This window comes from Cryptomeria japonica, chromosome 4 (genome assembly GCF_030272615.1).
Source record: "Cryptomeria japonica chromosome 4, Sugi_1.0, whole genome shotgun sequence".
Classification (NCBI taxonomy): Eukaryota; Viridiplantae; Streptophyta; class Pinopsida; order Cupressales; family Cupressaceae; genus Cryptomeria; species Cryptomeria japonica.
The window spans coordinates 641,575,485-641,589,960 of NC_081408.1; the positions used below are offsets into that span (position 1 = coordinate 641,575,485).

The window sequence follows — 14,476 nt, forward strand, 5'->3', positions numbered from 1 at the left end:
CTTCCCTTTTAATGCAAGTGACTTTTGATAATTGGACATCTTACTTTTGATTTCCCTTGCTATTATTTTATGACAGTTGGTTTAGCTACTTGGTAATGAAATGGCCTTTTCAAACACTTGATTGTTGATGATTTATTAGACCTAATATTTTTAGTTTCCTAAGGTTTATTGGATCTCAACGGACATTTTTTGTCCTCTATTCATGTGGTATATCCCTTTGTAGATGATGTTAATTTATTACTTTTATCATCTACTACTAGAAAATCTTCTCTAGGCCCAAATTTGGCTGCTCTTTATGAACCCAAAATAATCAAGGTTTGTGATGGTGTAACCCTTGTTCCTACCCTTGTTCCTACTTTGTATTCAATTTCTATGTTACATGGAATATTTGTTTATGCATTCTACCTCTCTCTATTTGGTTTATTAGGTCAAGGATACAATGGAGGATTTTCCTTTCCTTTCCTCTCATTCTAATCATCTAGATGACGGTGTGTTTTGGATATTTGTCTAAAAAAGGAAGAGTGGTATTCCAAAACATGTCTTTGTTCCTAATTCCCATTTAACTAATGCGTGAATTATTAGGTGAGGGCTAATAATGGTGTAATATTTAGATCTTTTGGTTGTTTTGTAGGTTTTTTAAATTTTTGTGGGATAGCTACTATTGTGAGGTAGAGTAGTTATAAATATGTTGTTTTCTAGATTTTGTGTTAACTATAATCTCTCCTTGCAAAAGATTCTAAAATTCTTTCTAAACAATAATTTACCCCTTAATCAAAAGCATATAACATATTACAAACTTATATAGAACAATTTTTTTTATTTATTTAAGTGTTATTTTAAATTATACTTTAAAATGTAGAACACTCGTTAATCTCATTTATCATTTTTTTGGTACACTTTATCCAGCTCCAATATTATAAATTATTATGAATAATAATATATTATAATGTAATACTATTTAATAATATAAATTTATGTTATTTACTCAATATTTGAAGATTATAGGCATGTAAATTTATTATTTTTAGGGAATTATATATTTAGTAGACGTAGAATTGAAAGTTGGTTATATAGAAATATAGAATAAATTTAGTAAGCAAATCATCCAAAATTAATTTTATTTAAAGGATTGTAATTAAATAAAACTAAAGGTAGACTTGTTAGTTTTGGTGGGTAGATATAAGATGGGTAAGCAATTGTATTTGTATTTTATTGTGGTTTACTATATGCACAAGTATTAATTTATTTTCTCAATCTAGATAACTAAAGGAATCAAAATGGTTATACATGTTGACACCAAATAGTTATCCTTAAGCAATTTCAATCTCTACAAAACTTTTTTTGATGTACTATTCTTAATAATTTCCTATCAAATATCATTATAAGAATTTTTTTGAAGTTGGTGTGATGAAGACAAACATATGCGATATTAGAAACAATGTCATTAAAAAAATAGGTACCTCAAAAGTATTATAAAAAGAGGTGATATTTTAATAAGAATTGTATTATGCGAGGTGGTATGAATAGTTTACGATGTAAAGTTTGAAATGAAATTTAGTGGTAATATCCAAGACTTTATAATCAAATGTGATATATGATAAGTTTGTAAGTGTATTGAAAGTAATTTTAAGTGTGACTCAATTAGATAGATGGAAGATGGATACTATAAGGTAAAATAATCTAGGAATAAAATCTATCTATCTTTGACATCGACGCAATTTTAAAGTTTTGATATGATAATCAATTTACAAACATAAGTAATCTATGAAATGAAAGTTAATAATATTATTTAAGATTTAATAATCAAATGTAATATAATATAAATTGAGTGAAGTCTCAAGAATAATTTTAAAAGTGACTCAATTAAACAAAAATCCCTTTATAAGTTTGGATGATAGAAAGAAATAGATTTTAGATAATAAAATAAATTAGAAATAACATCTCTTTATCTTTGATTTGAACACAATTAAAAATTTTAATGTGAGAGGACGTAGAAACAATTTAAAAGTTCAATGTGAGAGTCAATACAGAGACGTAGCGCAATTCATCTTTTGAAAAGCCTATCTAGCCAATCCATCTTTTGAAAAGCCTATCTAAAATACTTCGAATCAAGTATATGAAGTCAATACACAGATGTAGCCAATCCATCTTTTGAAAAGCCTTTCAAAAATACTCCGAGTCAAGTATAAAGTCGATTCAAAAATCAAACGAAAGCAACAATTTCTACATTCATTAATCTGGAAGAACTGCCCACATACCCATCTCGAAGATGGAGATGAGACTTGGTTTCAAAATGCTTCATTTGTCAAATAAAAGACGCTATGTCACGAGTCGCCCATAAAAGTCGAAGAATGTTAGTTTGACTGGTAATATGGCTCCGGAAGAATGCATTTCCTCATTGAGAACTCGGAGGAGAATTGGTGGTCAAATGGAGGGGAGATAGCGCTTAAAACGTGTAATGTCTTCCATCTGCACATTTGGGAATCTATAAATACGGGCATGAGGAGGGAGCTTCAGAGATACAGATGCAACCAAGTCTAATAGAGATGGAGAGTGAAAGAAAGGCAATGTTGATTTTGGCAGTGGGGATTGCTCTGCTGTTTGAGAGTGTTTCTGCACAGAGTGTCTCCTCCATCATAAGCAAGTATTTCTTTAACACCATTCTCAACGCTGCAGACAGCTCCTGTGCTGTAAAGAACTTCTACGCATACGATGCGTTCATCCAAGCCGCCAACGCTTACTCTGGCTTCGGCACCACAGGAACTTCTGACGATGGCAAGAGAGAGCTTGCTGCCTTCTTCGCCCATGTCACGCAGGAGACTGCATGTACGTAATCATCAATTTCAATGACTTAAGATTGTAAAACTGCCAATTTCGCATAACTAGTAATGATTAATGAGAGTACTGTGCTTTTGCAGCTTTATGTTATATTGAAGAGATCGATGGCGCAAAGAAAGCTTTCTATGATGAAAGCAGCACTCAGTATCCATGTGTTGCAGGCAAAACCTATTTCGGCCGGGGACCGTTCCTGCTAACCTTGTAAATTAATCAATTCTCACTTGACCGTTATACTTATCTCTGTTGCACTTTCTTCCCACTTCACACCAATGAGATTGAGTGAGTATTGCCGGAACTTCAACTACGGTCCAGCAGGAAACGACATTGGTTTCGATGCGTTGAGTTATCCGGAGAAAGTAGCGCAAGATGCCACCATTTCGTTCAAGACAGCAGTGTGGTTTAGGATGAAACAGAGAAACTGTCATAGCGCCATCACTTCTGGACAGGGATTCGGTGCCACAATCCAAGCTGTCAGTGGCGCTATCGAATGTACCGGTCGTAGTCCAGACATCGTCAACACACGTATAAAATACTATAAAAATTACTGCCTGAAGTTGGGTGTAGATCCAGGCTCCAACCTCTCCTGCTAACTTCACCTCACCTCACCTCATGATACCTCTCCAATTGCTATTACAACAGCAAAATAAGACAGCAGACAAACATTCTGCCCTACCACCCTGTATAGTTGTATCCATTTATTAAATAAAATTAAAAAAAATATTAAGTAAAATAAATGATGTCGACTTTTGATGAGTGTTCAATGGGAATAATGATCGTGAAATTCAAATACTTTTGAAAATTTGTATTGAATATTAGTGTGAAGATAAATTTTTGTCATTTATTTATTTTTACATTAAATTATGAATTCATATAATTATCTTCAAATTATTTATTTAAAAGGGTCTACATATATCTATATTAATGTATCTACAAATTTTATTATATTTTAGCTATATTACCATATGGATATTGTCAAAAGTTTATAACATACAATTTTAAAATTATTTTTTTATTGGCGAGCTGGTTGTAATGGATGAGCTAGGGTTTCTATGGGTGAAGACTCGGGTGAAGAGGATGAGGACAATGATGCAGATGGGCTGGGAGAAGCTCTTTGCCTTTCAACTTGTGCTTGTTGTTTTTCCTTGTGCATCGCTTTTGCTTTTGGTTGTAGTTTTATGAAGATCTAGGCTATCTATGGTGGGGAAGGAGGTGATATTTTCCTCCTGTTTTCCCCTGATCTCCTTGGTAAGGGTTGGGGACTGCAAGAATTTTTTGGGTGCTGGAGCCAGGGCTATGTCTGGTTCGAGGAAGTTGTGGCTATGTTGGTGGGTGCTCTTGACTCTGGGTGTTAGGTAAATGCTTTGCATCTTTGGAAACGGAAGCCCCGATCTTTTGGAGTTGGGGTTTTCTGTTTTTGTGGTTAGTCTACTACGAGTTTCACTCTGCTTAGGTTTTGTGGGGCTTCCACTCTTGTGGGTGGTTTGGCTTTTTGGGATGTCATGTTGCTTTTGTTCGTTGTTTTTTTTGTGTGGACCCTCTATTCTTTTTTGGTTTATTCCTTGGTGGGTGTTTGTTATGCTCTTCCTATCAGTTCTCATGTATCTCTGTTTGAGGTGTTTTGCTCTCCTATGGAGGTGGAGTGGTGGCATGGGTCCTGGACTATGTTTGAGTTGTTTGGGCTTTTGGGTTGCTCTCTTTCTTGTCCTATTGAGGTGGCCCTTTCTCTTATTGAGGTGGAGAGTAGGCATGAGAGAGTTTCTCGGTTGTTGTTGTTCACGTTATTGGTTGAGGGAGTGGTTCAAAACCCTCATGGTTTTCTTCACACACGGTTCTAGGTTTACGATTTTTCCCCTATTTCCCAAAATGGTTTGCTGGTTGTGGGAACCTGTAAAAACCCTCTTGGCTAGATTGCACTTTCAGGACAAGATGTTATTTTTTGGACCTCAACAGGTTATGGGAGCCTTGTAAAACCCACTTTCTTGTCAACCTATGCCCCTTCTTTTCCTATTGAGGTGGCCCTTTCTCCTATTGAGGTGGAGAGTAGGTGGGGAGGAGCATGTTGGCTATTGCAGTTTGTGTTGCTAGTTGAGGGAGTTGGTCTCAACCCGAGGTGGTCTCGGCAGATGGTTCTGGGTTCATAGTTTTATCACTGTGTCCCAAAATGGTTTTCTTGTTGTGGGAGCCTATAAAAAACCCTCTTGGCCGGATTGTGCATACAGGTAGTGTTGTTGTTTTCTAGGCCTTAGAAGGTTCTAGGAGCCTTGTAAAATCCACTTTCAAGGTTGAGGGAGCCTAGAAAATCCCTATGTTTTTAGTTTTTTTCTGGGATTGGCTAGTTGCTAGTAGTTTTCAAGGGCCCAGTCTGACCATTGTTTGTTTTTGGTTAGGTACTAGCTGTGTGGTCTTTTGTGGCCAGGAGCTTCTGTTATCAGGTTGTGGGAGCCTTGTAAAACAAATTAATCAAGTTATGGGTGCCTGGAAAAACCCTTGGTGTCTATTGAACATCAAGGGAGCCTTTATAAAACCCTTGTGCTAGTGAAAGGCTTTGGCCTTCTACCTTTCCAACTAGGTTTCATTTATATCACTTTGCTGCTAGGTTGGTTTTAGGTTGCTAATTATCTTTGATGTATCTTTTGCAGCTGCCTGTTTTGGGTTTTGGATCCTCGTAAAATCTGAGGGTTTTGGGTTCCTTCAAAACCTATTGTATGGGGTTTCAAGTCCCCTCAAAACCCATTTTTCCTAATAAAGAACAATTGATTATAATGTCATGAAAACAACTTTTTATTTTTATTTTTTTCAAAACGTATTACTTTTTAAAAGCAATAATATAATAATATAAAATAAGGATTTGTAGCTTAATGAAAATATATTATACTTTAATAAGTATCTTGAATTTATGATTATGGATCTATATTGAGATTGGATTTTCTTTTTGTGATTGGTCAACATTCAAATATTTTAGGGAGATAACTCAGCCAACCACCAAGGGTGAAGGTCTCAAATGCATAAAAGGATGGGACTATGGATGGTGGTGAGCAATGGAACTTATGATGGAAATAGGGAGGTCAAGAAAGATGTTATTTCTTGGGTTTACACCACATAGTAAGGTTGTACCCATTTTTTAAGTGTCTTTCATGATGTTAGATTAAATTTCTTTCTATAGAAAAATAGACATATCAACGGATTTCTAAAAACATATTTCTATTTCTTGTCCACATCCTTATAAAATTCAAAAATAGGAATGATGGTAGGCATTGTGACATATGGATGTAGATATGATGGATATGAATGAGAGCATGTTGTGATATGGATGACTTGCTAATTGTTGTAAAGGTTGGATGGGATGTAGGGGTGGAAAAATCTTTTCCCCAACTGTATAGTACATGTAGATAGCTAATTTATGTGTGATACTTACAAATGGGTTTTCATCCCATTACTTTTCCAAGGTTCCATTAGAATGGTTTTTACCATTGGATGATTATTATATTTTCATTACTCTAATTTTTTATTTCCTTTTATATATTGGGGTTGTTGAATTTTAAATTTAATTAACTATTTCCATAACAATCTAATAATATCCCATTCTAAATTTATAATAATGCAGACCAAATTACTTGTGGTATTCTAGGTAGATGTTGATGTGAGCATTGTTGACTACTAAGTTAGCTTCTTAGAAATGATAACATGGTATCATCATAGTCCCTATGATATTGATTATTTTCAATGTAAATAGATTGTGGTGCACTTTGAATGATGGAAGTGGTGATGGAGCTATTTTGGACGATGGAATGGGATATATAAGATGGGTGAATAGAAGGATGAGATTATTGAGGCATGACTAAATGGCATGGGGCCCAAGGAAATAAGGAACAAAAATTGCACACATGATGTGATGTAATGGGATTATATCTTTTGTTTTTTATAGGAACTTTTATCTCTTAAAATGTTTGTACTTGTTGTCATATAGGATTTCAAATCTTTAGATTCTTAGTTTTTTGGACATTAGAGTTTAAGTGTCCATAATGCAATATTTTAGGACCCACAAAGGTTTTGAGTTTTATTTTGTCACATTTTTTCTTAGTTATTTGAATTGTTTTGATTAATAAAAGTGGGATAGGCCTATACCATTAATTTGTTATTTGAATTGTTAGGATTCACAACTACCAAAATTCTCAATTGAGATGGAATAATTTATTTTTGGGTTTTTGAACTATGAAACACTAGTCTCTAGTGTTAAATTTATGAATTTTATTTTTTAGGTGCTTGGATTTTGAAGACTAGATTTTGTGACCCAAATGACCATTAGATTCTAAGATCTATGAATGTTGAGATTAAAGATATTTAATTTTAGAATTTTAGACTTTAGAGCTTTATATTTTTGGATCTTGATAGAGTTTTTGAACATTGCCATTTGAATTTCCTATTATTTTTGTTGGGTGTGGAATTTTAAAGTTCTTTCATGGATTCCTTGGAATATGTGGATGCATCCAATTATATTTAAAATAAATTTTTAAAGCCCAATAGGTAAATATTCTTCTCTTGGAGCCCCATTAAGGTTGTGATAACTTCATCATTATGAAATAGGTCAAGTGGTTTGTGATGTTTTTCATCTAGAGTGATGTATTCAAGGGGTGTATGGGTAAGATTGAAGCCAATAAAAAGGTTTGTAATTTGGGGGATAGTATCATTGAAAGGGTTGGAGATTGAGCGGATAGTATCAATGAAATTTTTTTGGATAGGTAATACAATGCTAATGTAAGCATTGTTCAAAGGGAATTTAGGCTTCATAAAATGATTGTTTGCAAAAAAATTAATAGGAACAGTGAGAAAGAAATATTTTGATCTTGCCTAAAGTTGCACTAGTAGTTACTGGAGTACCCTTAATAAAAAAATTCTACATATTAAAATATTTGTATACATCAGCTTGAGATTATTAGTGTTGCATTAAAATGAATACTTTTTAGGATTCCTTCTTCATGAACCTGGCTATTTTTTTTTCTTGATAGTTCAAGTTTATACACATTTGATTTATAATGAAATATGTGTTACTTTATAAACATGATGAAAACCCATCATTAGAAGTTGCAAACTATTGGTATTTTTCATTTTTTAAACCAAAAAAATATAAAGAGATGAAGAGGAGTTATCAAATGATGTGTTTCTAAAAGGGATGCCAAATATGGTTTAAGAGATAGCAAGTTGTGAGGTCTAGGAATGATATAATAGCTTTATGAATTGTAGGAACTACAAGTTTGGTTATAGCCCATATTTACTATGAAAACTATGCTAAAAGGTATTCTATATGAAGAAATTAGGTTTAAAAACTATTTTGTGGTAGGAAAGTCATAGTATATGACATATGAAGTGATCAAAGGGTAGAATATTGTGTTATGATAGCTGGATCATATGCTACCAATATTGTATGAGAATGGCAATAATGTGAAGTGTGTTCAAGTAAGAGTTCCCCCTTCAAATAATTACATAACTAAAAACAATAAAATTAATTTTAAGGTGGAATATAATGAAATTATTCCTATAGGGAAGAAGAATAAAAGAGTATATTACATGTGTATGAAACATGCAAAATTATGCTTATGAAATGAAATAGTGCTCATTAGGGATTTTACATGATATGATGTAAAATCACATGAAGCATGCAAAGAAATATATAATCTTCTTAGTATGCATAAAATAAGAAAAAAATATCATCACCATTTTAGGGAAGAGAATGAATCACCAACATCCTCCAAGCCTATAAAAATATGAATGCAAAAGAAGAATTACAAATGAAAAAAAAAATTAGTTCAAAATGGAATATACCTCAAAATATCAAGACTTTTCTTCATCCCTAGAATACCTTAAAATAATTATATGCCATATAAAATAAACTAGATACAAAGAGAAGAATAAATATGATATTTGACACCACTATATGCAGGTACCTACAAGGGTAAGATGGGTCCTCTACATGTAACTAATAAATACATATCAAACATGATGAAAAGAATAGAAAAATAAATAAAAGTATACACACATGTATAGATGATACAAAGGAATGATTGTATCCTCATACACCAAATAGTTCACTTTATAATCTTGATTATAGTGGTAGCAAGAACAAGATGATAAAGGCATCATTGTGAGAGTCATACTAAGAGAATTTCATCCACCTAAGTACAATGAATTAGTTATAAGAATACCATATCCCTTTGATAATAGACAAAGGTATGCATGAATAATATCATGAATATAGATGTTTGTTATGGGATATCGCTTGAGGATTCATAAATTTATTCTCTGACATATGTATGTAATTACAATCAATACATACAATGAGTTGTAGTTGCTCACTACTATACACATTATTGTGAGTAGTAAGAATTGCAAGTTGATGCTCAATATTATGAATAGATTTGATAACATTTTGGATTTTCTTAATCTGGGTAGGGAGAAGAGATTTTCATTAAAGTTTACAAAATAGACAAAAGGTTTCCACATTATTTATTAATAGACCATCTCGTATGAGGGTCATAGCCTTCTTAATATATTTTGATTTAATAGACATTCTAATATAGATTGCATCACCAATGAGACCTTCAAATAGATTTTGAGAGATATCCCAATACAATAGAAGTAGAAACCTAAAACACAAGGTTCAATAGTAAATTGATAACATTCATACCCCAAGAAAAGTCAAAAATAGTTCTAATGGTGTTGTATATGAAGTATTCAAGGAGTTCAATATGTTTGGTGTGTTTCTCCTTGATAATATTTTGAATTACCTCTTCTTCTATGTCATTTTTTGATACAAAAAATTCCCTCAACTAATCAATCAAAGAACATTAAGAATAATTACACTTTCATCCATGTATCTTTAGGAATTATGGTTTGTGTTTACAATTAATTACTTGAAACATTCTAAGGATATGTGAAAATCCTATTCTCAAAGATCTCAAAGTAGTGGCCAACGAACAAGAATAAAAAAGGAGTTAAAATCCTCTACATGTTTAGTTGTGCCAAACCAATCAGGGTGATCATATATAAATATATTATAATGAAACTACTTGACAATGTGGGTATTTCTCTATAGACATGCTCTTAATTAGATAGAACAAGAACCCTAATAAATACAACACATATGGCTTACTTATTGGACACTCTTGATTTTTGGTTCAGAGAGAATATATTCATACTTATAAATATGTAAATACTTAAAATGAAAGATAATTTGTTCATTTTATATTTTTATTCTAACTGATAAACATAAGGATTTTGCATTGTTCCTTGTTCAGGGTTATAGAGTCACTTCAAGTAGTCATTAAACACAACTATAAAAAGAAAATTTATATCATAGATCTCTTAATATTAATGTATGGCATTGATATCCCCAATTTTTGTCTAACTATAGTTCTACTTTTAGATCCTTAACAATTAATTCAAATCTTTATATCATACCTAAAGCTATTTATATTTTCCTTGAAAAGATGAAAAAATAACATATACTCCATGGAAATGATATAGAGATGAAAATAATTAAACATTTTTATTAAACTTTCAAAATAGATTGACTAAAAAATTTAGGAGACAACTATAGTATAATTTCTATATTATATTACTCATTCTAAACAAAGGATTGATCTACAAGTATTCAATAACTAAACAACCACTTCTTTTATAACTTTTGAACCAAGCACATGATAATATAGCAACTAACTTGATAGAATTATTTTGAAAATTTTGAAAATATTAGAATCTATGTATAGTACCTCTAATCTCCATTTTATAGGAGCAAGGGAGCAACAAGCTTCAATTCATGTACACGTCACAATTATATTTGAAAAAGGAAAAAGATTGGAGAATATGTCAAAGACATCTTTGAGAAACTACTAGACAAAATAGAACTTTCTCATTGAGAAAAAGAATGTTGGAGCTCCAAAAATTGTAGGTGATGGGCTCAAAACTTGAGGAAGATTCTCCACCTTCAAAATTGACTACAACTAAGATGATGCTATTGTAACTGCACTATGGAGAATGTGATTGCAAAATTATGAAGTGTCATGGAAGTCCCTTTTGAAGATAAATGAAATGCATATCAAATGTATCTTCATTTCATTTAATTCAAAATCCAAACTTGGAGCCCACATTGAAGAAAGGTGGTCCTCAAGATGATTGTTTGAAATAAAATCAAAATATGTATTCATTTTATTTAAATTTCAAAATGTGAACATGGGATAAAGATGTGGAATGGTGGGGCCCTAAGTGATGGTTGAGTTGAAATGTAGATTAAGTTTTTATTCTTTTTCATTTTAATGATAAAAAATTCTATCCATCACAATGTGGTTGGCAAGGGCCAAGTGTTTGTGATACTCATCTCCCAACAGTCCTGATGCAGAAATTTCTGGCAAAACTGAGCCTTGAAAACCTCACTTCAAAAAATGAACAAACTCAAAATAAATTCACTTCAATAATCTCTAATGAGAATTTTATTCATATCACAAATGCTGCACATAAACTCTTCTTGCATTGATGTTAAGTACAAGGCTTCATTTGTACATGAAAGAAAACTAACTCCAACTTAAAATAGATTCATTCAAATCTATCCTTGTTTTAGAAAAAATATCCAAACTACTTACTCTACATGCTAAAATAAATAGATTTAGGATTATTAGAGAGATGTATGGAATTTATAAAGGAAAAACAAATTTCTCCGCACACTCAACAATCTAGAAATATCTAGAATGTGACAACGTTAAACTACCAAGGAACAAAAGACTTTTTCATGGGCTCCTATCCATGAGTTCATCAATTCTACTTCCATACTTAGATATACCTAAAGTTGTCATCCATGTAGCTTCTTCAAGTGAGTGCTATTTCCATTTGACCAAGTATTGAAGATACTCTTTGTTTTTTGGTCTTATTTACCACTTTCTTGTACAAAATCGCTTTAGGTTGCTTTGGCATCTCTATGGACAATTGTTGCTTCCACTCAATGATCTAATATCCACCTATTTTAGGAACATGAATTGTTTTTCCTTCACCTTTGTAAGGGTATAGATCTGCAACATTAAGGTAGGAGAAATTTCAATGCCTTTTGGAAGTTCTATCTCATATGCATTGCTAGAAAATCTCCTTAGAACCCTACAAGGACCAATTTTCTTAACTTTAACTTGTTGTACTCACCCTTTAGAAACTGCTTCTTTTTTAGTAGCCGGGTAATCATGAGTTATAGTTGCCAATAATGTTGCACAATTGCTCTAATTAGTAATTTTTTTCTCAACTACTGAGTATATACAAGTGGGCACCTATTGACACAATACATAAATTTTTATTGGACTTTAAATTAGCATGTTCCATTGAATGGTTATTAGAACATGGATGATAATTCAACCCCTTCCCCTATAATAATTTAATGGTTTTAACTATAAAACAAGTATTTAAAACACCAATACAAAGTAAAGTACCACGAGAACTTAAAACAAAATATAGAGTCTAATATATAACTGAGTCAAAGAAAGACAACAATTTCTACATTCATTAATTTGAGTTAAACTTAAGAAGGTGCATTCATTAGTTTCTCTTAATCCAACAATAATAATTTAACAATTTTAACTATACAATGAGTATTTAAAACAAAATTGGGTAACACGAAAGTTGAAGATATAAAGTCAAGTCAAACAAAGGCAAGAATTTCTAATAAATGTCTGGCATCTCGAAGATGAGACTGAGATTTCAAAATGCTTCATTTGTGGAATAAAAGAGCTACGTAACGACTTGTTAGCTTGACTTTGAATGATTCTTAAAGGACCGGATCAAACACCCGGAAACACCGAATGCGCTCCTTGTCAAAACTCAAGAGGGGAAAATAGCGCGTAAACGCGTTATGTCTTCTTCCAAATGCACATTAGCCAATCTATAAATACGGGCAAGAGGAGGAAGCTTGATAGATACAAATCCAAGCAAGTATAATAGAGAGGAAGAGAAATAATAGAGATGGAGAGTGAAAGAAAAGCAGTATTAGTGTTGGTTTTGGCAGTAGGGATTGCTGTATTGGTTGGGAGTGTTTCTGCACAGAATTGTGGGTGTTCGAGCAATTTGTGCTGCAGCAAGTGGGGATACTGCGGCACTGGAGATGATTACTGCGGCACTGGCTGCAAAGAAGGGCCATGTTCCACCTCCCCCACTCCCTCCACTCCCACCACTGGCGGTGCTGTCTCCTCCATCATCAGCAAGGATTTCTTTGACGCCATTCTCAACGCTGCAGACAGCTCCTGTGCTGGAAAGAGCTTCTACACATACGATGGCTTCATCCAGGCTGCCAACGCCTACTCTGGCTTCGGCACCACTGGATCTTCTGACGACGCCAAGAGAGAACTCGCTGCCTTCTTCGCCCATGTCACCCACGAGACTGGATGTACGTAATCTCTATTTCAATGACTACGAATATTGTTGTTCAAATCTCGCATAACTTGTGATGACTGATGAGTATTGTGCTTTTGTAGCTTTCTGTTACATTGAAGAGATCAATGGCGCATCCAAAGATTACTGCGATGAAACCAACACTCAGTATCCATGTGTTGCAGACAAAGGCTACTTCGGCCGGGGACCCATCCAGCTATCGTGGTAATTAATCAATTCTGTTCGCTTAAGCTTTATACTTTGTTCTGTTGCGCTTTCTTCCCACTTCACACTAATGAGATTGAGTTGAGTATTGCAGGAACTTCAACTATGGTCCAGCAGGAAAGGACATTGGGTTCGACGGGTTGAATGAGCCGGAGAAGGTAGCGCAAGACGCCACCATTTCGTTCAAGACAGCAGTGTGGTTTTGGATGAAACAGAGCAACTGCCACAGCGCAATCACCTCTGGACAGGGATTCGGTGCCACAATCCAAGCTGTCAATGGCGATGTTGAATGTAACGGTCGTAAACCAGACATCGTGAACAGGCGTATAAATTACTACAAAAACTACTGCCAGAAGTTGGGAGTAGATCCAGGCTCCAACCTCTCCTGCTAACTTCACCTCATCTCACCTCATATATCTCCAATTACATTTACAAGAAGAAAATAAGACGACAGATGAACATTCTGCCCTACTGTCATGTCCATTTGCTAAACAAAATAAAATTTCCAAGTGAAATAAACGATGTTGTCAAGATTTTAAAATTAAAATAGTTTAACAGTTTGTTTTGAAAATTTGTTTGATTTAGTATGATGTGATGGAACAAAAATATGTGATGAAGCAGAAATTCAATAGTACATGAAATACTGTTGTTTGTTCGTTCCTGTCATAGAATTATAAGGAGGCTGCAGTTCTTGGCAAGCAATTAAAATTGTTTATTTGCTACTGCCAATCAAAATAATTCAAAAATTATTTTTAAAGCGTTATATAATTTAATAATTTAAATCAATTATTTTTTAAATATATAAAAATATATATATTTTGTCTTCCTTCGGGTTAGATAAAATATTCTCTCACAATGCAAGAAAAAGCAAAGATATCTATAATAAGATTATGCATGGCTTCTTAAATCTCAAACTTTCTCAACTGCTGATATTTACAACCTATCAAAAATTCAGAAATATGCCAATTTATTAATGTAATTGTGTTTTACTTAGTGCATGAAAACGTCTTGTTAAAAA

At 33.2% G+C, this 14,476-nt stretch overlaps 2 protein-coding genes across 2 annotated transcripts; both read left to right on the plus strand.

Annotated features, from left to right (window-relative positions):
* Window positions 1-2,546: 2,546 nt before the first annotated feature.
* Window positions 2,547-3,428, plus strand: LOC131079091 (chitinase 6-like). The gene is made up of 3 exons (XM_058016977.2): window positions 2,547-2,826; window positions 2,919-3,038; window positions 3,130-3,428. Exons 1-3 carry the CDS (start codon window positions 2,547-2,549, stop codon window positions 3,426-3,428), a joined length of 699 nt encoding a protein of 232 aa, XP_057872960.2.
* Window positions 3,429-12,800: 9,372 nt separating this feature from the next.
* LOC131047688 (chitinase 6-like) lies at window positions 12,801-14,104 on the plus strand. Its single transcript, XM_057981486.2, has 3 exons — window positions 12,801-13,249; window positions 13,338-13,458; window positions 13,553-14,104. Exons 1-3 carry the CDS (start codon window positions 12,829-12,831, stop codon window positions 13,848-13,850), a joined length of 840 nt encoding a protein of 279 aa, XP_057837469.1. The 5' UTR covers window positions 12,801-12,828; the 3' UTR covers window positions 13,851-14,104.
* The last annotated feature ends 372 nt before the right edge of the window (window positions 14,105-14,476 follow it).